The sequence below is a fragment of the Hyalella azteca genome, unplaced genomic scaffold, assembly GCF_000764305.2.
Source record: "Hyalella azteca isolate HAZT.00-mixed unplaced genomic scaffold, Hazt_2.0.2 contig8288, whole genome shotgun sequence".
In the NCBI taxonomy this organism is placed as follows: domain Eukaryota; kingdom Metazoa; phylum Arthropoda; class Malacostraca; order Amphipoda; family Hyalellidae; genus Hyalella; species Hyalella azteca.
In genome coordinates this window covers 71,596-97,374 of record NW_025938386.1, presented here as the reverse complement: position 1 = coordinate 97,374, position 25,779 = coordinate 71,596, and the positions used below count along the sequence as shown (strand labels likewise).

Here is a 25,779-nt window from a genome sequence, read left to right as displayed (position 1 = left end):
CAGCCGTCACTGCCGGATCCAAGGCGTCGGAGAAAGGGGTTATGTTCGCTCCCCACCTCCTCTCCCCAACGTCCCCAGAGAGGGAGTCCATACCTCCTCCCACCGTCCGTCCCCTCCCACCAGCAGGGCTACCCCTGGTGAGGGAGAGACCGCGGAAGCGCGCCAGCGGATGGAAAGGCAGGAACCGCTTCCTCTCCGCACGCTGGCCAGACTGCCATGAGTCATAGCTCGGCTGCTGCAACCAGATAATGGTAATGGTAATGGTAATAGTAATAGCAATGGTAATCGTAATAGTAATAGCAATGGTAATCGTAATATTAATAGTAATTTATGCCGAAGATTTAACTGCCTTTTCTGAATTTTTCTTCACCGCCAAATTAACCAATAAATTTGTATCACTTATTTAAGGGGCTATTATATGATATTAGTAAAAGCAATAGTAATGGAAATAGTAATGGTATTAGTAATGGTAATAGTAATAGTAATGGTTATAGTAATAGTAATAGTAATAGTAATAGTAATAGTAATAGTAATAGTAATAGTAATAGTAATAGTAATAGTAATAGTAATAGTAATAGTAATAGTAATGGGTTTAATCGAAGATAAATCATTGTTCGGAGACGAATGAGAAAACTGTCAAGCTATAAAAATGCCATTTAATAAAAACTGTGCAGTGAGGTCATTCCAAAATCCCACTCATACAAGAGTTCCTCAGAAAATTGAAATATTTATGACGAAATAATCGTTTGAATTGAGTTAATAGTGCTGTTGAATATCCTATTAACACTCGCATTACTTTCGGTTTAAATTCATGTAGAATAAATCATCGCGTAAACGTTATCTACGAATAAATTTTTGTCAATGTGTGTAGATTAATCCTTATACTAATGCTTCGCCTATCAATGCACTGCAATTAAGATTAAACGGTGGCTTTGTGACATTACTTGATTTGTCTTTAGATCGGAACAAAGGAAGGAAAATCATGAAATACTCACATTTTCGTCATATTAATTCTACGGAATTTACTCCGAATATTTCATTACCTTTTCTGAATTTCCCCCACTACCAAATTACCCAATAAATTTATCACTTATGTAACGGGCTATTATGTGTGATATTACGATAATATTATTTGGATTAAATAAGATAATTATTATAACTTTTATATCCACCTTGTAGTTGTAGGCCTGGAACCAGCGAGGGTATTCTCTTTTCAGCCTGGTGGCTGTGGGATCAGATGCAGCGCGACGCATCAGGTGCAGGGGCATGACCACTTCCTTATGCAGCTGCACGTGAGGCGCTAGTGCACCTGACGTCAACTCCCCATTTGCTGCTCGTGGCAAATGAACAGTTTCATAATTTTTAAAAACACATCAGATTAATGGCTTAATTGAAGAATATAATTTTTTATTATCCCGATTTGGGCAGGTATTTCTTATTAATCCGGACGACCAATGATTTCTCTTCATAGAAGAATCCAGAGCCGTGACTATTTAGGAATTTTGGAGTACCAAGTTCATCCAATGTTTCAAGCACTTTTTCCGGAGGGGATCGCCATCTTTCAAGATGATATTACCCCGATCCATACAGCTGAAATTGTTGAAAATAGCACGAAGAACATTCTAACGAAGTTAAGTATCTCATTTAGCTCCCACACTCACCAGACCCAAATATTATCGAGTATTTATGATCGATTTTAGAGATGAAAGGCAAAAGTCTTTATCGTCTTTAAAAGAGCTGGAGGCAGTTTTGACTACTGAATGGGTCAAAATTTCTTTGGAGACAATTCACAATTTGTGTCCATCAATACCTCGGATAATTAATTGAGGCTGTAATTACCGCCAAAGGTGGACGTACATGATAATAGAATATATATCGTGGATTTCTCAGGTGCTTTCGAGGCTCGCTACGTATTTAGGACTTGAACCTTTACCGCAGAATCCAGGATTGAACTTATAAATTAATCTACACTAGCATTCAATCATCAAATTTTGGACAGATTACTTATACTAATTCGCCTATATTATTTATTATTTATTACATCACAACTATTTAATAACTATTTATTAAATAGTTTTATTAAACTATTAAATAAATAGTTTCATAATTTTTAAAAACATATCAGATTAATGGCTTAATTAAATAATATAATTTTTTATTATCCAATATCATTCGAATACTTATAAATAAATAAATTTATATCACTTGCGGAAGTTTTTTTATAAGTTATTACACTTGGTCATAGATACAAATGTAATATCATCTTAAGAATTATTGCGCACGAATTACGAATTTACTTATCGTCGAGTTACAGAAGTATATGAATTTGAAATATTTGAAACCTTTGTTCTCATATACAAATGCTTCAGATCGTTTAGAGTGACGTAAAACCTTCCAGAATTAGTCCCTCGTGCAGTGGATTTATGTGATTTTTTCTCACGAATCATCTTTTACCTTATTCTACTTTTGAGTTTACTTTTATAGACAACCGAAATAGTAATTTAATCCCGATTACCTCCTCCCAACCGTAAAAAATGGTGGGGGATCTGTGAAGATTTGAGGCTGGTATTTCTTATTAATCCGGCGGACTAATGATTTATCTTCACAGAAGAATCCAGAGCCGTGACTATATAGGAATTTTAGATTACCAATTTCATCCAATGTTTCAAGCACTTTTTCCGGAGGGGATCGCCATCTTTCAAGATGATATTGCCTCGATCCATACAGCTGAAATTGTTAAAAATAGCACGAAGAACATTCTAACGAAGTTAAGTATCTCATTTAGCTCCCACACTCACCAGACCCAAATATTATTGAGCATTTATGATCGATTTTAGAGACGAAAGGCAAAAATCAATTTCCACCGTCATCGTCTTTAAAAGAGCTGGAGGCAGTTTTGACTACTAAATGGGTTAAAATTCCTTTGGAGACAATTCAAAATTTGTGTGTATCAATACCTCGGATAATTGAGGCTGTAATTACCGCCAAAGGTGGACGTACATGATAATAGAATATATATCGTGGATTTCTCAGGTGCTTCCATTATTTTGTCTAGCCCCCATATAGGGGTTATATATATCATTTATAAATAGATATATATATATATATAAATCTTTTTTTCAGAACACATGGCCTCACAGAAATCAAGTACTTCAAGCGACTATTAGTATCCTTGTTGCTGTTTCCTTGTTGTATTCACATCATTGGTCCTGTCTCTTATACACATCTAGATGTGTATAAGAGACAGGTATTGGCCTANACAATAGGGAGCAACTGCTAGATGTGGGATCGGTGAGAATACAATAGGGAGTAACTGCTAGATGAGGGATCAGTAAGAATACAATAGGGAGTAACTATTAGATGAGGGATCAGTAAGAATACAATAGGGAGTAACTGCTAGATGAGGGATCAGTAAGAATACAATAGGGAGTAACTGCTAGATAAGGGATCAGTAAAAATACAATAATCTAAGCTGAAAACTTGCTGCAGCTCAAACACTAGGATAGCACTTGCCGTTCATTTGTCAATGAAAATAACGTGCCCTTGTGAAAATAACGTGTAACGTGCCCTCGAAGTTCGATCTGAACGAGACGCCACGACAATCTCTTCGTGGAATAATAATAATACAATAAACAAGGCATCAATAATGATAGTTTTGTCTATCTGCAAGCTAAGAAAAAATGGCTATCCAAGGAACTTTAATGACGTAGCTCATAATTTATGTATCATGAAGCTTAATAATGAAATTGTGCTCTAAGGTAAATAATTACCAGTAGAAACCTTTACGGAACTGGTAACTGTGGACTATTATTTTGGCCACCTTTATCACAGGAAGAAATATAATATTTGGCTTTACTTTAATGTATTGGTACGTGAGTTGAACTAAAGAAAACGAAGCGTCGATGTGAGGACGGTTATGAGAGGCCATTTGGCCGGGCGTATGAGGGCTAAAAGCGACGCGTTACCGTGAGAGCCTCACAGCGTGACGCTGCACCACCGCGGCCTTGTGGTGCACTGCATTGGTGAGGCTTTGAAGTGCACTGCACTGCAGTGTCATTGTGGTGCACTGCATTGCTGTGTCTTTATATTGCACTGCACTGCAGTGTCACTGTGGTGCACTGCATCGCTGTGTCTTTATATTGCACTGCACTGTAGTGTCACTGTGGTGCACTGCATCGTTGTGGCTTTATATTGCACTGCACTGCAGTGTCATTGTGGTGCACTGTTGCCTTGTTGTGAACTGAACCGTTCAGGCTTCATGACGCACTGCATCATTGAATTTTAATAGTGTCTCGCATTATGGTAATTTTGTGACGCATTTCTCCTTGGTGATCAGGTGGTGCACTGCACTATGACAATCTTTTGGTTCACTGCACCACAGAATCATAACACACAATATATGCTGTCTCTTATACACATCTAGANGATACACGTTTGTGTGTACGGTACAGTGTGATTACGTAATTTGCATTGCCGCGCGTCCATATTTAAACTATTTTAGCTTTCTAAAAGTACGGCGCTGTCGGCGCATGGCACATTTTTTTACCGGCATAGTACGGCGCACCGCGCAGGTTGTTAAAATGACAATATAAATTCCCGCGCACCTGGCACATCTTCCTGACCATGGGTCACTCACTAGTAGGGTTGGTATTTCGATATGTTTTCTTATATTGACATGAGAATATGTTACCTATACAGAATTCCACACTGCCTGAGGCTGCCCGTCTCTTATTACCCTTTTTGACAGGACGTACCTAAGTTAATGACTCAATGTCTAAGTTCCATAGTGGCCAAACCAGCAATTTTTAGGGAAATCATTTCATCTTTATTTTCTTCATATTCTCAAGATTCAAACCAATATTTTATGTATACTAATGCTGGTATCCATGATACTTTCCTTGTCTACTTGTAGGACTCAAAATTGAACTTTAACTGATGAAGAGTCTAAAAAACTCTCTGCCTTGCCATGACAACAGTTAGCTATCTGAATTTTAAATAAAACACTCTCTCTAATCTCTATTACTGTGATAACTCACCAATTTTGAATGAATAACTAAGCAGAGCAACAAAAAATATCCAAAATTCCATAGCAGTAATCTCAAACGGTTTAATTGCAAAAGAAAAAATTATCTGTACTCTCAACGAGTAAGAAATTGCATGACCGGAACGACGCCACACCTATTCGATTTCGAAATTTGGATGAGAGTCAACACTCAACTGGTGGAGGTGATCCTAAATACCGGAACTTGTCAGCCGCGATTCATTTCGCATTGAAATCCTTTTAGTTTATTTTAGTCGCTCAACTCGGAAAATAATTGTTAATAATCACATGTCGACTTTTTTCTCGTTTTTTCATAATTTGTAAAAAATTTGAAGCACACCAGAGGTAGGGAAAAATTAAAACAAGGCTTGTACGCCCGTCTGAAAAAGAATTTAGTTACCTCTACCATCTTTGGCTTATGTTACAGGGCATCAAATCTGCAGCAACTGATTTTATCTCGAGCTCCTGCTTATAGCGTCCACCGTTGATAAGCGATCTGTTGCCACGTATTCTGGATCATCCCATAACTCAAGTCCGCCACCCTCGATGAGCATAACATAGGAAGTCTCACTATATGTAATGCACGAACTATTAGCAACGCGACATGAAGTGGCTACACAGGAAGTCAAAACTGATTCAAGCATAGGGAGTTTTGACTTCCATGAAGAGTCAAAACTGGTGTTGCTGACGGGTTGAAGGTGAAGAAGCTGTGACGTCTGCCGAAGGTACAGCTGTGCCGAAGGAGATGGTGTGCCTTGGGACTGTGCTCGAATTTGAAGTCATCCTTTATCTTCAAATGAAAACTAGATGAAATTAGAAAAACAGTTGAACCGAGGCAACGAAAAACAAGCAAAAAATGGGTGTTATATTGTGTCAAAAATAAATAATTATCAAACGTACTATATGCAAACACTTGTGTTTCAAACGAAATCCTATTCTAATCATAGATAAGTCCTTTTGTATTTTTCTATACCCTTTTAATTTCGATGCCGTAATAGTGGTTTCAGCATTTATTATGCCATAGGTCTGTCGCTGATTCTTAACATAGCAAAACATCCACAGATTGTTGCCGTCTCGAACTCACAAATCATTTATTCAAATTCTGCTGTGCTTAATTAACAGCCCGGCCTCCTTGCCGATTCTGAGCAGAAACTGGTGCACAGAGCTGGGATCGAACCCGCGCCTCTCTGAATGGGGTAAGTGTGGAGGTAGAAGATGCTGGTGAGCGTTAGGGCTGGGCTTACGCCTGCGAAGTGGGTAAGGTCATGCGACAGTCCGGTGCGGTCTGCGGACCCTGTGGCTTACGGCATTTGTAAGAAGTGATGATATGGGCTTAAATCATTGGTGTAGGAGCTATTGGGCGTAATCCGTTTGTAGTATCAGTTTGTGAGATGAGGCATTGCTTGTTTCAAGCTGGCGTGGCGAGATGAGGCAAGTAAGAACAGCTGCATAGGTATTAGACTGACTATTTCTATTGCATGTAGAGGGTTGGCATTGGCTTTTGGGCTGATTTAAGAGTTAAATTTTTGGGCTACGGCAGCGCTCCCTCTGCGCCAATCTTGCTTGGTACTCTGAACTGTCACCACCGGGAGCCTTGTACGCACCATGGCGTACAAGGCTATTCATACTTGAAGCTTCTTTTTTTTCTCTCTCTATTCAGCTTCGCTGAAAATAGTCAACTATGATCGAAATACTAAATTACATCATCGAAAAAAATTAATTAGTCTAAGTTCTAGATGATTTCATAAAGTATATGAACGCTTTCAGTTCATATACTTTGAAATTCCAAATGTATATGTTTTTATGTTTCTTTGGCGTTGCTCAGTTTTGAGTCTTTTTCACGTTTATTTAAATCTTCACTGAAAATTATGAATGAATTAAACAAAAAATTTTGAACTGGAGATGTAGCTCGCCTCCAAAACGTTATCATTATTTTACGTTTAAATTTTCGCTGAACCTGCGATTACAGCAAACTACGTAATCTTATAAGCGCTTTCACATTCTTGTTTTCTTATTCTTATTAATTAGACTGGCAAATTAGACTGGCAAAATACGGCAAAAATAAATGCAATAGTAACAATAATATTTCTAACAGTAATTATACTAAGGTCCTTTTAATTAAAAGCCTAATTCTTCGGTACTTCTAGTAGATCAGTTCTCAGAAAATTGAAGTCCAAATCATTTTTGACTGGAAGGGTTATTGTAATAAAAGAGCATTTATTGATTTGAATTTATAACATATCAGAAGAAGGCTAGCATGAATGAACTATTTATCTTTTTGATAAAATTTTTGGTTTAATTTTACTTTCCAATTTCTTAAAATTACAGTTTCTTACAGTTAGAGCTTACAGTTTCAAAAATATGGAATTATCAGTTTTTTTATTTTTGTTATTCGAGTGCCGTTTCCAGAAAAGGTTTCTTTTCGAGAGCAAATCTTTCATTGGATGAAGTCCAGAAATGTGCATTGAGAAAATAGCAAAAACTAATTTTACATGATCCTACATTAAACAAGTAAATTGAACAATTATATTTGTTAACTGAATCGTTATCAACGAACAAAATCACGTCAATAACAGTTATCCGATCTATGTATATACTCATTCGCCACTCAAAGAATAAACAAAAATAAATGTTAAGCACTCTTTTCTTAATACTTTTAAACTAAATTCCTGGCTTAAATTTTTCACCGGCATATCGCGCTAAGTTATTGATAACCAAATATACTAACATTTTAGATTGTTCAAATTTGAGGCAAAGGCTTTGAAGTTGTTACGCAAATGAAATAATCTTATGTAATATTGCGGCACCGAAAGAAATTTATTATGCTGTTGTATAAATTTCAGCATTAGCCCCTTTGAATACAGAAAACATTGAGTGGATTTCAGAAAAAAAACTGTCATAAAAATTATATGTAAATCTATTCCTTACTCGTAAAATATTTTTCCAACCTAATTTTGTATGATGCTGGAAGCGTAATGATGTACGAGTTTTTGGGTTCGTAAATTCCAATTTTTCAAAGAGGGGAACGTGTGCATCCAACATTGAGAAGTGAAATCTATGTTATTATAGGAAATTAGTTACCAAGAGGCAGTGTTCTCGGTTGTCATGAAAGGTTAATACTTTAATGCTTCAAATTATAAAAATTTATAATCAACCAATGTGTAAATGAAATAGAAAGGGCTAACAGAAAATAAAAAACTTTCAAGTTTAATGACGACTTGACAATTTTTAGAGTATAGAATATCTATGAACCAATTAACTTTCACCTATCCTAAATTGAGAAATGGGCAATTATTGAAATGGGCAATTATTGAAGGGCAATTATTGAGAAATGGGCAATTCCATCGTAAACCGTTAATATTTTCCTTATTTATGTCTTTGATATCAGAGAGAGCTAGAGATTAATAAGAATTAATAACACTGGTGAATTCATCTCCGAAATTCTAATTAGAATAGTGTTCATCTCAGCTATACTCAAATTTCCCGACACATTTACTTGGTGAACCCAAACCTAAGTGAGCTACCGACACTGCTCTTGCCATTGACGGCCATGAGGTATTTAAGGAGCTCTCCAGCGCGAAGTTCTTCTTCATTGCGGTCGCCATCGACGACTCGGACGTCGTCGTGCTCCCGAGCGCCGCTGCCACGGCCCAGCACGGAGCCCAAGCGGTGCCGGAACGCCTCTTCTAGAGCCACGTCTTCTGAGCTGTCCAGGGCGTCCGTTGCGGCTTGCGGAGCCTCGAGAGCCATCGAGCGATCTGGTCGAATAACTTTTTGAAATAACTCGACACAGCATGAACTGGTTTTAAAGCTGGGTAATGATGTATTATAATGATTTTATTTTATTAGGCGCATATATATAATAGATGCTAGTGTGTTGGATCGCTACTTCCGAAGATTTACAAATAAAATATTGGTCATTAACTTATAGATCGATTGTTTCGGATTTTTAGAACCACAGCGTTGGTATAACTTTACTTATACCTTAATGTACATACCAGCCGTCACTGCCGGATCCAAGGCGTCGGAGAAAGGGGTTATGTTCGCTCCCCACCTCCTCTCCCCAACGTCCCCAGAGAGGGAGTCCATACCTCCTCCCACCGTCCGTCCCCTCCCACCAGCAGGGCTACCCCTGGTGAGGGAGAGACCGCGGAAGCGCGCCAGCGGATGGAAAGGCAGGAACCGCTTCCTCTCCGCACGCTGGCCAGACTGCCATGAGTCATAGCTCGGCTGCTGTAACCAGATAATAGTAATAGTAATGGTAATAGTAATCGTAATAGTAATAGTAATGGTAATAGTAATCGTAATAGTAATAGTAATGGTAATAGTAATGGTAATAGTAATCGTAATAGTAATAGCAATGGTAATCGTAATAGTAATAGTAATTTATGCCGACGATTTAACTTCCTTTTCTGAATTTTTCCCCTCCACCAAATTACCCGTTAAAATTGTTGTATCACTTATTTTAGTGGCTATTATATGATATTAGTAATAGTAATAGTAATAGAAATAGTAATAGTAATAGTAATAGTAATAGTAATAGTAATAGTAATAGTAATAGTAATAGTAATAGTAATAGTAATAGTAATAGTAATAGTAATAGTNTATGATCGATTTTAGAGATGAAAGGCAAAAGTCTTTATCGTCTTTAAAAGAGCTGGAGGCAGTTTTGACTACTGAATGGGTCAAAATTTCTTTGGAGACAATTCACAATTTGTGTCCATCAATACCTCGGATAATTAATTGAGGCTGTAATTACCGCCAAAGGTGGACGTACATGATAATAGAATATATATCGTGGATTTCTCAGGTGCTCCCATTATTCTAACCCCCATATAGGGGTTATATACAGTATATCATTTATAAATAGATATATAAATTTTTTTGCAGAACACATGGCCTCACAGAAACCAAATACTTCAAGCAACTATTAGTATCTTGTTACTGTTTCCTTGTTGTATTCACAACATCAATGATCGATGCATATAAAAGGAAATATGTATAGTTTAAAATATAATCGAGGCTCGCTACGTATTTAGGACTTGAACCTTTACCGCAGAATCCAGGATTGAACTTATAAATTAACCTGCACTAGCATTCAATCATCAAATTTTGGACAGACTACTTTTACTTATTCGCATATATTATTTATTATATATGTAAAAATAATATATATATGACAATAATATCTATACCGATGTTTTAACTCTTTCGTCGGTTAGTTTCCCACGTGATCGGCTGATAGCGACGACGCTTGCACAGCAGCATATACAATCAAGGAGCAATAACGTTCCTGTTTGCTGTATTAGTAATCACGAGCTGTGGTCTTGTTTGCATCACAAACTGTCCGTCTCTGGGACTCTCGAGACGATGTCGTCATGTGTGACTTAGTAGCTTATGAATTATGTAACTTTATTGCATTCGTGCATCGATAGCGATTGTTGATGAATGTTAATTTTTCATTTAAAATGTTTTAAATTATTTATTACGGCATGCAAAATGAAAATTTATCAATAAAATCAAAGAACTCAATAACCCAAACTTCATATCGACCTGTGCGGGCGGCGTTCCATTGGGGTCACTTCTACGAAGTTGCCGAGGCTTAGTTTAATTTTGGATGCAAAGCCGGAGTGAGATTAGCCTCGTAAAATCGAGTTTTTAATTGTGCATGATAGATTGCAGGATGTTAATATATTCAATTATAAAACACTTCGCATCAAACTAGGACCCTTTTGATAAGGATTATTATTTTTTACATTTTTAAGGCTAAGTATTGCAATTATATATGGGGACCTAAAACCATATATAAAAATAATGTAGGGTAATAATAATTTCTGTCTCTTATACACATCTAGATGTGTATAANATCGCTGTGGCTTTATATTGCACTGCACTGCAGTGTCACTGTGGTGCACTGCATCGCTGTGGCTTTATATTGCACTGCACTGCAGTGTCATTGTGGTGCACTGCATCGTTGTGTCTTTATATTGCACTGCACTGCAGTGTCACTGTGGTGCACTGCATCGCTGTGGCTTTATATTGCACTGCACTGCAGTGTCACTGTGGTGCACTGCATCGTTGTGGCTTTATATTGCACTGCACTGCAGTGTCATTGTGGTGCACTGTTGCCTTGTTGTGAACTGAACCGTTCAGGCTTCATGACGCACTGCATCATTGAATTTTAATAGTGTCTCGCATTATGGTAATTTTGTGACGCATTTCTCCTTGGTGATCAGGTGGTGCACTGCACTATGACAATCTTTTGGTTCACTGCACCACAGAATCATAACACACAATATATGTGTTGGACAATATAAACTGAGGGTAACAGATAATCAAATAGTTTTCAAAACAGCTGTCTAATTGATTACCTTAATTTAAAACAGCTATCCAACTCAAAATTAATTAATTATCTCTGAGTTGAACAACTTGAATCTCAAGCATGTCGAAGTGAAATGATGCCTTTATTTATCATCAGAATATGACTAATGTATAGTTTCAATTATCACAATAACATCCGCATAATTTCATCTTCATTCCTTCCACTAGCGAAGCCAAGTTGCGGATCCATTCCTTAACGGACTTCATTGTTTGTCGTGAGCTTCATGATGAAGTTTGGATGTTGATAAAAAAATTTGCATTTTCAAATTGGAGTTCAAGAACCTCGAGCAAGTCTCTCGGTGTGCCAGAAATTTGCGTACTCTCTCTCTTAATTGGCAGTAATTTTTTAATATAAATTTGCACTAACAATCCGACTTGACGAGTTTTCATTAGTCTATAGTTTAGAAGTTCCCTGTTCATGAGAAACAATTATAATTTTCATTTAATGCGTTGTCGCATCAAAAAGAAAATATTTTCATCCACTGTGTTGTCACATTGAAAAAATAAAATTGAACAAAAGTAGGTCATAAGTTCATGACCTTCTTATCAGCATTCCGCACGTCCAATGAACTTTCCAGATACGATTGTTTTAATTTAAACCAAGAATTTGAGAGTAGAGGAGAATTTTCAACGGAAACATATTCGGCCAACTTCAGAAAGTGCGGTGCAAAAATAGAACATGGACTTACACTGCTGATTTTCGCATGACTTAGGTTATAAATTGCGTTTTTAGATAAATTCATCTTTCGTTTTATGTTATTGTCTGACATTTACTTAAAAAAATTATTGCAATCTGTTAACAATCTTTTCGGAGTAAATGAATTACTCGAAGTCGGAAAAGGCAGATCGCTATACAGAAAGAGAACAACATTACTGTTATTGTTATTACTTCTAGAAGTAAGAATATCAGCAGTAAGCACAGCTGATGGCAGAAACTGCAGTAATAATATCAGCAGTGAGCCCAGCTGACGGCTGTAACGGTCAGTAATAATATCAGCAGTGAGCCCAGCTGACGGCAGTAACGGGCAGTAATAATACTGTCTCTTATNGCAGTAACGGGCAGTAAGAATATCAGCAGTGAGCCCAGCTGACGGCAGTAACGGGCAGTAATAATATCAGCAGTGAGCCCAGCTGACGGCAGTAACGGTCAGTAATAATATCAGCAGTGAGCCCAGCTGACGGCAGTAACGGTCAGTTGTTTTAAGAAGCTCTGTTATCAGCATCGTCCCAATTGCACGGGGTTTGACCTATTCCCCAAGGGCAGCGATGCCAATAACCCCAAGTATTGAGACTTGCTTTATTTTCCCGCAAACACCCAACACAAAGCATGGGATCTTCGCCGCTTTTACCCTAAAAAAAACACCTTACCGTTTCTTCCAAAGAAGACCGACACAAAAAATCTCACAATAATTCTCGTATTATTCTCAGAAAGCAATTTAGGTACTATTGTGCGGTATAATATGTTAGTAATTTTTATGATTATTGATTTGTTTGGTAGGAGTTACGTGCGGTTGAGATTCAATATACGGACAAGTGTAGAAATGATTTTAACGTCATCATGATACTAAAAGTAATGATTTTCATACCAGCATGATGTTAAAGCTCACAATTACACTCTAATATTGCTAAATTTGTTTTGGGTCGCTCATGCTGATTTGAAAAAATAATTCTTACAGTTTCTGCTTCGGAATCTGCCGAAAACTACANTAGAGAGCCAGTTTCTAGAAGTAATTGATCAGCATTTTTTAGGATGAATGAATCATTGATGAAAGGCCGAATGAGCTTATTTATTATCTGAGATATTTCATGCGTGACTGTGCCGGACATGCTTATTATTGGACGTAATGGTGGATCTTCTACATTTTTATGAATTTTTGGCAACCCGTAGAGATGTCCGTTGTTGAAATCTCCAGTCCGCTTGATTTTCCAGTACCACGATGCGTGATTTTGCTTCAGGTTATTGGCAATGTTGTTAATCTCATCTTTAACTTTTTGCGTTTGGTTAGTACTACATGAACAAAATTTGGTAGGGTCGCTCAGAAGCTCTGATAATTTTTGCATATAGACTGCTCTGTCTAATATTACTACACCTCCACCCTTGTCGGGCCTCTGGATGGTAATCTGGTCGTTGGTCTTGAGATCTTGTAATGCTTTTTTCTCATCATAACAGCCCTGTTCCCAACAACATATCCGACTGCTTCTCTATAATTCATTCTTTTTCTGAAGTATTAGACCTTAGAATAGCGGAGGCAATAGCTATTAGACAAAATAATCCGTTTATCAATGTAAAATACCAAGAGATGTCAAATTTCCTTAATTTGTATAGATAAAATCTGATCTGATATTTACTGTATTCTTATCTGAATTTCTATTCTTTCCAGATTATCATCTTATTTACTCTGATGATGGCTAAAGTGTAGATAGCCGAAACGTTAGAATATATGGATTTTTATTTTAGAACTGCGATCGTGTCTTTTTTATCCAGAATCATTATTTGACGCCTAAGTGTAATAGAAAAGGAAGTTTTTAGAAAACTTGAAAAAGTGTTGAAACTCTATATAGTATATGTAATTAAAAATCATGCAATAAAATGAGTGGGAGCTCAAATGAACATTGCACACAGCAATTAGCATCCAGTTACAATCTTTACTTGTAAGATTCATGAAGATATTTAGCCGTTAGAACAGAAACATCATCCCACAACCAGCGTGGAAACTACAGTGTGGATGAGATGACATACCAAAAATAAATGCCTGTTCATATTTGATTCATTCAGTTTATAGGATGAATCCTGGATGTGATTTAATATATGCTAACCATGCATGCATGTAAAACTCTTTAAAAATGCAAACCACTATATCATGGCCAGCAGAAAAGCAAAATAGTTAACAATTAGAACATTATCGTTAAAAATCATAATAGAGCATGAGAACTTTCAAGACATTGAGTGAAAAATACAATCATACATTGTGAACCTCGACGCTATCATGCACGCGCAAATCGGTTATTTTGCATGTGCTACGTCGTTATCATGCTTGTGTAACATCGTTATCATACAGTCGCAACGTCGTTATCATGCTTGTGTGACATCGTTATCATACATTCGCAACAGCGTCATCATGTATGTAAAACAACGTTATCATGCATGTGTAACACAGTTATTTAGACCTGATAAGGTTATAATACCTGAAATTACATTGAGTTTTTTTAATCTTACAATGACTTCTAATCACGCTGTTGGTCGTTCCGGATAAGTTCTGAGCAAATAGCGCTCTGCTCTACAGAGGTTTCAGTAACGGTCAATTTTTTTTTGAAGCACAGATATGTTAAAAGAATTTACAAGATATCCGATGCTATCGTTAGAGTATAGAGACAAAAGTCCAATAAGTCAATAAAACGGCAATTAATTATTCTATCCCTAATGTTTTCTCGTTCTGTTCACAACGCTAATGTATTTCCATGCACAAGTGTGTTCTGTAATTTGAATATTATTTAAATTAATCTATCTATGTAGCGAATGTTTACTGGCCATGTACACGACGCTGATATATTCACTACTCACACTTGTGTGAAGTCGGAGGCAATGCATGAATCAATTGATAGAATAAATAATTTTGAAAAAATTTTATATATTGTAAAAAATTGGAAAATTAATTTTTTTAATATTCTAAATAAAATGAGAAATTCATTGTACATACATATTCAACATTGGAGACACTGGATTCTTCAGAAGTGTTGTCTTTAAAAAGTAATTTTTAAACGTATGTTATTTAATCGTACAATGACTTCAAATCAAACAGTTGGTCGTTCCGGATATGTTCTAAGCAAATAGCGCTCTACTCTACAGAGGTTTCATTAAACGGTCTTTTTTTGTAGCACGGATATGTTAAAAGAATTTACAAGACATCCGATGCTATTGTTAGAGTGAGTATAGAGACAATAAGTCCAATAAGTCAATAAAAAGGCAATTAATTATTCCATCCCGAATGCTTTCTCGTTCTGTTCACAACGCTAATGTATTTCCATGCACAAGTGTGTTCTGTAATTTGAATATTATTTAAATTAATTTATCTATGTAGCGAATGTTTACCGGCCTTGTACACGACGCTGATATATTCACGACTACAAGTTAGTTCTGCACTGTGGAAATATTTTAAATTTGTCTATATCTGGCGTTTGAGGAATACTGCCTCGCCTTATGTATAACGCCGATGCGTCGATGTATTCACAAGTATTTGAATTATTATGCCCTGGAAAATGAATGGTATTTTAATTGGGATGTCTATGTCCTACAATTTTTTCCTGCACCTGGTGCAACGCTGATGTATTGAATTATTCGTGAATTCAACTGTTAAATACAATATGAATCATATTCTAATAAAGCAAAAATAGTTCGGCAATGTTCACGTGCTGAGCGCCTACGCGGCCTACGGTCAAAATAAAAATCTTCAGCGATCTAAGAAGTCGCAAGTCATGCGAGGTGTCGCAGCTGTCAAAACAGAACCATTCCGAGTCGCCTTTTGAAAGCTCGAATTCGAGGTCTGGCAGCTCAGCGGGAAATTATGTTCCAGGGCCCATACTTTCAAAAAAGTCAAGAGATCGTAAGTTCATCAGCCAATCGTTGACGGCCTTTCAAGCAAAATCCACCAATCCTAGACAAGAAAAGAGCGTAAGTACTTACGTTCACTTAGCAAATTTTGAAAGTATGGCCCCAGGACTCGAATTATAATCAGCGACATTTTTTGCGCATACGTGGTTTTCGAAGAGACATAATGGTGTCCTTAGAACCATGTATTTGAATGAGATGCTTAATTGATGAATTTTTCTGAATGCATTCTTATTGGAACTGAAATCTATGGCAGAATTCTTAATTTTATTTATTTCATTACACTATACTTAACATGATGTAAATTTGGAACATTACGATCTCATTATATTACTTTACTGATGAGTTTAGTAATAACGCTATGTACCTGACTCCTTTGACTGACATCTTTCGATTGAAAGGTGTAATTTAAGCTATTTTCAATCCCATTTGTTTCTTCCATTAATACGAAAAATTCTATTCCAAAAAAATCTGCACGTACGAATGAAATCGGACACCAATTTGTGAGGCGAGACATTTCAGAAAATCCGCCTCTTGTCGACACTTCTCGCGACATTCTGGTCCGAATTATTTCTAACAAATTTCGAAGACTCACAGTATCGTATACCTTAATGTCGAAATTTTTACCGATGACTTGCAATAAAAAGAATGATTTTCAAAACCTTGGCCTGATTCTTTTATTATATTCAAAAATAGATATTGAATTTCGAATTACTCTGACACGCACATGTCAGTTGCAGAATCATGGCTACTGCGGTTACAAGATAAAAAAATCTTTCACCAACAATAGCTGACAGTCATAGTTAATTTGAAGCCAAAGCTCATGTTTCGAAAAATGTTGCAGATAGTTTAATCTCGAAATAAAATTATTCATAAATATTTAACAAATTCAGAGCCTCTCCAACGCTTATTTTCGAAAAAATTACCAAAAGCGGCACTTAGACTTATTATTTTGTGTGAACGCATCTCGCAGAAACTGGGTGACCAGCCATCATTTATGGCCTAGAAATTTCACTCATTAAATTGTATGAACTTTATAAGAGATACAAAAGCAAGGAGACATTTTGAAGTAAAAAGATCTTGTGCTCAGTGAAAGCAAGTCATGTTATATTCGCACTTACGAATTCTCAGCGTACTTAAAATTTCTTTCTTATAAACTAATTGACGGAAATGGTATACAATAAATAAAAACATTAAGAATAATAAAAATTCATTGTTCATGTTGAAAATTGAACGTTGTTCATGAGAATGAGATGTTATGCAGAGTTGTCAGCATCGTTGTTATCAGCAAGCTGTGGTCAGGCTACTGACGTGGCCATCAGTTATCGCAATCGCGGCTGGCGATAGCATAGACGAGCCTATAGTCCAATATTGCCTCATTAAAATTACCTTCAACGAACTATACTGGAATAACTCCCGCTTCTATATATACGTTTGCAGGAATATTAGAAATTCCATTAAATAATTCTCAAGAAATTAATTTGAGCCCCGATACTTGTCTTGTCGCATATTTCTGGTACACTGATGTCTTCCTTAATTACCAAAAAAGTTAAATACTATCAAATCGATTGGATTCTTTATTTCAGAGGAATGTTTTTCAGTGACTTAATTACTGAAAACGCGTGGAAAATGCTCAATGGGTGTGCACTGAATGACAAGAATTATCATTGTAAACTTTTTTAATTATCCCAACAGTTTTTTCTTAATTTGAAAAGAAGCAGAATCTAGGGCTCAATATAGTTGTTAAAATTATCAATTAGGAATCGAAAAGAATCTGTTAAGCTCCTCCTACTACTTAATGTAATGAGCATAAATACATGAATAAAATAAATACATGCATCAATTTGAATTATTCATCCCTGAGATCTACTTTTTAAAACCAAACTCATGGCATGGTTGCTGTTTTTTTCTATTCTTGAACTGATCAAAGTTTGATTAAGTTTTCTTAGGAAACATAAAGCTGAGGGCAGTGTGCCGCAAGTGCTATCAGTTGCGTGAACTTGTCACATCGATAGGCCTACTTAAAAAACTCTACTATTCAGCGACTAAATTTGAAAGACCGAAAAAACTTTACTTTATCTATCAGGCGATGCAACTGCCGAACCTCTCAAGAACTTGTGAAAACTCGACCTGGACTATGGTGCAAAATCCTTACAGAGATCCAACTTAATAAATAAAATAAAATAAATATAATAAAAAAATATATTACAAAATTGAGCGAGCCTCACTAGTGATATCAATTCATTAAATAAAAATAATTCATTCATGTATTCCATCATCGAATACATATCTCGTCAAATTTATGATTCTTACAAGTATTATTTCAAAATATTGCGTGAAATAATAAATAATACCACTGCTCGAATGTGTCACGATTGTTATTGCTTTGAAATTTGTATAGGTTTTGGAAATAACCCCAAATATCAAAAAACACGCATCTGGTTTCATCATCAAAACAAATTTCTGGTTTGATTTTTCAACTCATTAATAACTTATGGACTAAGTGGACAAAATAAAGGACAAATAGGACTATAACTGATGCCAAATGGTGTAATTTTTCAGCAGCGAATACTCATAATAATTGTCATAAGACAATACGCGAATGTCATCGGCCGCTAGAGGGCCATAAGTTCCACACAGTTTGTTGAGCAAATGTCATCTTCACGTGCGCACGGCCTGACATCGATCACGCGGGATACGCGGCATGTCGTTGAAAAATCAACTCGCTGCATTAATGGTATGCATACATATTTGAATCCATATTTATTTTGAACTCTGGTAGTTGATGGAAATGACAAAGGTTTGAAAATCATTCGTTTTAGCTAGATAAAATCAAATTCTTAATCTCCCTGATATGTAACTTTTTATCAATCATTGAAATTTTACATTTTTTCTCGAAATTAATATTATTTTTTAAAGTGGTCTTAATGCTTACCTGAAAAAGATTTTAATAGAATATTAGGCGCTTAGCAAATGCTAATTGAATTTTTCGCCTTCTGTGAATTAAAACAAATGTAAAATTAACAAACGGTTTGTTGAATTCATGACATAGAGAAAGTAAGAAAATGGCTTTGTGTTGAGAATATTGAACACTTCTAAAATCGAAATCAGATTGAAGAAAAATCCAATAACATTTAGCAAATGAAAGGTGAAAACTAAAATGATTAATTTTCTAATGGAGCAGTCTTTGATACTTAGTCTTTTAATTTAATAAAGTTCAAATATATGCGAAAATTTCCGTAGTCACAGATTCGTAGTTCAATGTCGAGAAGAGGACTTCTATTTCAAATTCAGCTCCATTTTACCCCAATAATAATATAAGGTTATGGTGTTCAACAATACCATTTCATGAGTTGAGCAAAAGGGTAAACCGGCTTCAACATTTATACTCCGTTTTCTAATTGAGATTAATTTGCCCTTTATTACAACACTTTTCCTTAACTTCACTTCTTGTTGTTTGTTTGTTTGTTTGTTTGTCTGTTTGTTACAAATCTTATAATCAATATTTAACACACTTCTACCTGTCCAATCGATCTGAAATTTTGCACACTTGCATAAAGTCGGAGACAATGCATGAATCAATTGACGGAATAAATAATTTTGAAAATTAATTTTTCGATATTAAACAAATTTAGAAATAATTTTTTCAGTATTTAAAAATAAAATAAGAAATTCATAGTACATGTGTAACATCGGAGACACTGGCCTCTTTAGGATTGTTTTATTTAAAAGGTAATTTTTAAACGCATCTTATTTTACTCTCACCTTCACCAGAGCTGCCAAATTGTTCTTCAGCTGAAGTCACCGCAGCCAGCAACAGGAATGCCCACATCGTGACGGCTTGCATCGTAACTGCAGAGTTGATCGTTGAAATTCAACAAGACTTTATTTCAAACCAATTCCTTTCAGTTGCAGGAAAAAAATACTCGCTTATGAAATTATCTATAAAGCTTGCCGTGATATGAGACCAGTATCAATCAAAACTTGTTAATATATAAAACTTGTGACGGCTTGCATCGTAACTGCAGAGTTACTCGTTGAAATTCTACAGGACTTTATTCCAAACCAATTTCCCTCCATTAAATTGCACGCAGAAAATATACTTGATTATGCAATTATCTATAAAGGATTACCTTGCCGTGATATGAGACCAGCATCAATCAAAACTTGTTAATATATATTCCAATAAATATGCCTTATCCAATGCAAATAAAACAGAAAAAATAATTTGCTAAACAAATCAGCGATTGCCTTTATTGGATGTTTATGTCCTGATAAACTATTTACCTATCAGGGGTTCCATGACATTTGCAGAGAAAGGGACGTTCTTTAGAAGGTCACTCGATCGTTTCTTCTCCGCCTGGAATAGATGCGACGGCGATTAAAGAGCTTTGCTAAATTACAGGCACAGCAAATGACAATTCAGGAGCTTACGTAAGGAAATGGTGAGAAATGTATCAGCTTTGCATAGTGGAAGAAAATCAGGGTTACGTAGTTTTCTATGGAGATTGTTTAAGAATGAATTAAATTGAATGCCGATCATCAAATCAAATTTGTTATTCAAATTTTTGAAGAAGAGAATGATTACATTATTGGTTACTGACATTTTTCCCTGTTGAAGCTCTCTCATTCAGTTATAAAATCGTCGAAGTCTACGTTAAATTGATAAAACGTTATTATAAAATATCTAAAAATTATGTTGCTGAGGTCAGAAGGCCTCTCCAAACAGTCTACAGGATCGTATAAGTTCATGTGTTGCTAATAAATCATACTCATAACATTTGATTACACCACATCCTAAGCAATATTTTCCTAAGTCTTAGTTCAATGCTTCACGACAGACCTACTTTCGCTCAGTTCTCACACCGCGCAAGATTCTCTCGACGTACGCATTCTACTTTCCGCACATTCTATGCTTAATTTGCATTATAAATACAAGACGATAAACAAATTGTAAAAAAATTTTGTTGGCTCATTATGTCAAACTTATGCTTGAAGACTTCTATTCCTTAAAACGTTGGCATACATCACTGGTTCCCAATCTTTTTCAGGCTGGCGCCCCCTTTGACTCCCCAGTGAATCTCTAGCGCCATCCCCCCTCAACCCCCCGACAGACACATATAAAAAAATATAACTCAGTACTCACTGCAGTGAGTGAAGAGAGCGCATTTTCTCGCCGACGAAAACGTGAAGTCACGGACGGACAGACAGACGGACAGACGGACAGACAGACGGACAGACGGACACAAATGCACAATAGTGCATTTTTTCATAAATGAGAAAATGCGCTAACAAACGCCTCTTTCTTGATATTTAGTACGCTGCAATTTTAAAAGAGAAAGGTTCACAAATGGAACCCCATTTAGTAAACAATATATTTTTTACAGCGACGACTCGGACAAATTTAAGGCCGGACTCGTGGCTGGTCTCGCAGCGGTCTCACGGCCAATCTCCAAATTCAGTGACCAAGGAATATCTCCTAAATTAATGAACGCAGCTCGATAAAACTTGGAACATGTATTCATTAGAACCTAACGGTGATGTTTAGCTCGTGTACGGACAGACGGACATGGCGAGCACAATTGTGCATTTTTTCATAAACGAGAAAATGCGCTAACAAACGCCTCTTTCTTGATATTTAGTACGCTGCAATTGTAAAAGAGAAAGGTTCACAAATGGAACCACATTTTGTAAACCAATATATTTTTTTACAGTTTTAACTGTTTCAGCACTAGAAATTCAAGACGGCTCAGACAAATTTAAGACCACACTTGTGGCCAGTCTCGCAGCCGGTCTCACGGCCAATCACCAAATTCAGTGACCAAGGAATACTCCCAAACTAATGAACGCAGCTCGATAAAACTTGGAACACGCATTTATTAGGACCTAACGGTGATGTCTAGTTTGTGAAAAAATTTTAAATTTCACCTTCATACGGGAGTTATATGGCAAAACAGGTCGAAATTCGCCGTGATCAAAGAATTTCTTCCAACCTACGGAACATATTCAAACGAAATTTTGAATATAAATTCCTAACTCCCACACGGTGTTAGGAATTTATAGTAGGTTAGTGAGTTATTCCTAACTACCTACCAAACAGTAGGTAGTTAGGAATATAAATTATTAACCACCAAAGTAACTACCAAACCTAACTACCCTTTCTTCCTCACCTCCCCCCCCCCCTAGATCTAGCCACTGCCACCAGGGGGCAATATCACCCACTTTTGGAACCCCTGGCAAGCTGGCATACATAATGAAGAGCAGCGTTATCCTTACGAAAACATTCAATACGATACGAGCGGAAAATTTTGTGGCATAGATTTTCTTGTCTTTCGCCAATTTGCTGCAGAAATAATGGAAAAATATTTTATTCAATAGAGATTACAAAATAAAGATACGATTTAGAAGTAAAGATATGACTAGATGCAATGTTCTAATGCCTTTTTTGGTTATGTAGCTCTAACATGAATGAAATGATTCAAATTTCACTATAGGCAACTTTTACTTTGATTCTTACCCTATAATTGTATATCTGCATACAAGTCATTCGTTTCTCGTCTCGTCGAAATACTCATTTATTCAAGAACATTTTCTTCTCAATAATCCATCATTTCACACTCTACACATATGCAGCATGACTTCAAGATTCATAGTCAGAAAATAAATTCATGCTGCCTAAAAACCCCATTTAATGTTCTTTTTTGCACAATTACAACTCATAAAATCTTCTTGTTCTCTCTTAATATTATTCAGCATTTCTACGTCAGCAGAAATATCTACACAGAATAGATCCACGCAGTGTGGGCAGAGTATCAACAGAATTGCGTGACGCTTCTAACATGCAAAGCCTCGTCCCAATTTTACAGACCACGTGGGCGCTTCAGTAGCATTCGTGTGTCTCTACTCTTGAGTAGTACTGATGAAAGTCTTTGTGCTAATATATGTTTACTCTTTAAATTACACAATTTCGGAGCCACGGCATCATATTTAGAAAACTATGTAAGTAATTAGCGCCGGTAGGTTGGAGATTAAGATGTCAATAATTTTTATTTAGAGAAACATTATTTGCAAAGATTCGAAGTATATTTTCCCTGAAAGTTTCTCATGCTCAAGTGAATCAAAATGGCATGAGTGCATATTTAGTGTGTATTAATATCTACGCTACAAGTATTCATTTTTATTAGTTCCATTATCATTTTATTATATACAATTATTCGTGAGGAACTCTAGTTGCTGTGGTAAATCTGAGTTAAATTTTCGGCGTTTTCAGTTTTGTATTATTAATTTATGCGGATTTACGTTTTGTATTATTAATTTATACGGATTGTTTAACTTGACAGGACCGCGCCCGCAACAACTAGGCTATATTTTTTCTTGCACTTTAGACACTGTAGGGTATTTTTTTAGGGTATTTTTGTAGGGTATTTCTCCCCACGCAGATATATCCATCCTAGTCTACAGGTTATTTCGCACAAATTCATCAAGGTTCGAAACAATTGACAACAATGAAAGGAGTTCAACTGGTTTAATCAGATATCTTATGCTGTACGGGAAGTTGTTCTTTCCAACGAGGCAATCCAAATTTAAAAAAATATATAACTCGGTACTCACTGCAGTGAGTGACCGAGAGCGCATTTTATCTTCGACGAAAACTTGAGGTCACGGACAGACGGACGGACAGACAGACAGACATAGCGAGCACAATAGTGCATTTTTCCATAAATTAGAAAATGCGCTAAAAATAACGTCCAGGTCTGCTTTATGTAGGCCTAAACTTGAAGTTCTGAGGATGACATACTGAATAAAAAGATACGTTATGTTAAAACCACGGCGTTACGAGAACAATGTTGTTAATAATTCAGAGTTTCAATATGGCATCAATTCCAAATCAAAGCTCACCCTATTAAATCAAACTGTGTAAGTTTTTAAAGTTTGATAACACATTTTGATAATCAAACTGTGTAAGTTTTAATTAAATCAAACTGTGTAAATTAAATCAAACTATGTAAGTTTTTATATGATAGTGTAAACGCAGCCTCTTTAGCCGTGATTGAACACCGCGTGAGATACTAGTTTATAGGTCCCACCTTTTCCACATTTAAAATACACCACAACATGCTTGAACACTTTGGCATTTACAGGTTATGTTATTACATTAAAGTAGAATTAGATATTTAAATTTACCCGGCAAACAAAGTAGAATGTTCCCCAAGTTTAAATAGGAATTTACGGTGCTGGTCAAGCAATGGTTTTACTCATTAGCATATGATTCAATAGGAGTTAACAGACGCCAAGTTTGACAGGTCTGCCAAAGCATTCGTAATGAAGTGAAAACCTCATGCACCATAGATTAGAAGAATAAATAGGCTAGGGTTGTGCACAACAACTTAACACCTTAAGTAAATATTTAGAAAAATGTGTCACAACGCAACGTACAGTGGAAATTCGGGTGACCTTCCTTGTATACAGTTTAATCACATTTTTGAGAGAGCCGCGGCTCTGTCTTAAGACGAGCCCGCTTTGCTTCTTCATTGTATGCTCTAAGAAGGCTGGTTGAAGAATTTTTCCAACATTTTATTATTTATATATTATTTTGATAATATTATATGTTGCAGTACAGGAGCAATTGTGTGGTATCTTTTTACCTAACAAATCTTAACGTAAAACTTGGAAAGTTTTTGCATTATCTCTCGAAATAGCATAACTGTGCCTAAATCAACTACGATGATTTAATTGGTGGTCTTACCGCAGGGAAGCAAAGTCGCCTCTGACACCAGGATGCCGAGACGCTTAGCAGCAGCAGATGCGATCGTTACCGCCAACTGGCGTCTTCTGAGGGACAGCCAGCAGCTCGCCTCCCTTTTATAGGCTGCTGGCGCCGCGTGGGAGCCGTCGGTGTCAGAATTTTGACCTCTCAAGTAGGCGGTTTAAGACAGTGAAGCGAACGTTAGAGTTCACTTCGCTCTCATTTTCAGACGTCTTGTGTTTGAAATTGGTAACAAAATTCATTTTCATTGAAGCCCTCTAACTATAGAACAGGTAATTCAAGTTCTCAAAGCTTCGCATGAAAATTTCGGTTTATTTGTGAAAAATCGTGTTCGGTGTCGACAAGGTTTTTTATCAGAATTTGTAATTTATTATAAAAGGAATGAATGCCAACGGAACTAAAAAAATTGGTTTAACGCCCAAATTTAACTCATTTTCAGTTTTAAAAATTACCAGCTAAAATCGTTTACGACTTGCCTCCTCACTGCAAACTCCTACACTGAATATTAAGTAGATTATTATATTTTCGTAGTTCTAATTTAAGCGAGCTTCACAACTTGAGTAATATTTAATTTAATTAATAATAAAATAATATTGGTCGTCGAACTTCTACAAAACCGAACAAAATTTTATAGCCTTCGGAAAACTCTAAAAAATCGATTTATTTTTTGATGGAGAATGTTGCAGTATTCAATTGATACATCGTGATTTTATTCAATGAATTTTATGCTGAACTAGAGAGAGAGCTCAAGTTTAATTTTTAGTTAGTGAGTCTATGACAATCTGTAGATGAATGCTGTAGCACCGAACTGAGAAGAATACTATTTTAATAACTTCCAAACTTGGTTAAATTGGTTATATCCTTGACAAGGTTAAATCCTTGGTTAAATCCATAATTTCAGATCTACATTGATGGCTAACCTTTGTTGGACATTACGGCATAACCGTCATAATTACTCGTGAATATCATTTTCGATGTTAATGA

General features: G+C 36.2%; 1 protein-coding gene across 1 annotated transcript; it reads right to left on the bottom strand.

Annotated features, from left to right (window-relative positions):
* On the bottom strand, window positions 1–24,840 carry LOC108665641 (the record flags this gene model as incomplete). Its single annotated transcript, XM_018152418.1, has 5 exons — window positions 24,775–24,840; window positions 20,316–20,388; window positions 19,794–19,880; window positions 1,173–1,330; window positions 1–235 (listed from the first exon to the last, which is right to left on the bottom strand). Coding segments are annotated over exons 2-5 (496 nt in total), but the record flags the coding sequence as incomplete, so codon positions are not given.
* Between the last annotated feature and the right edge of the window lie 939 nt (window positions 24,841–25,779).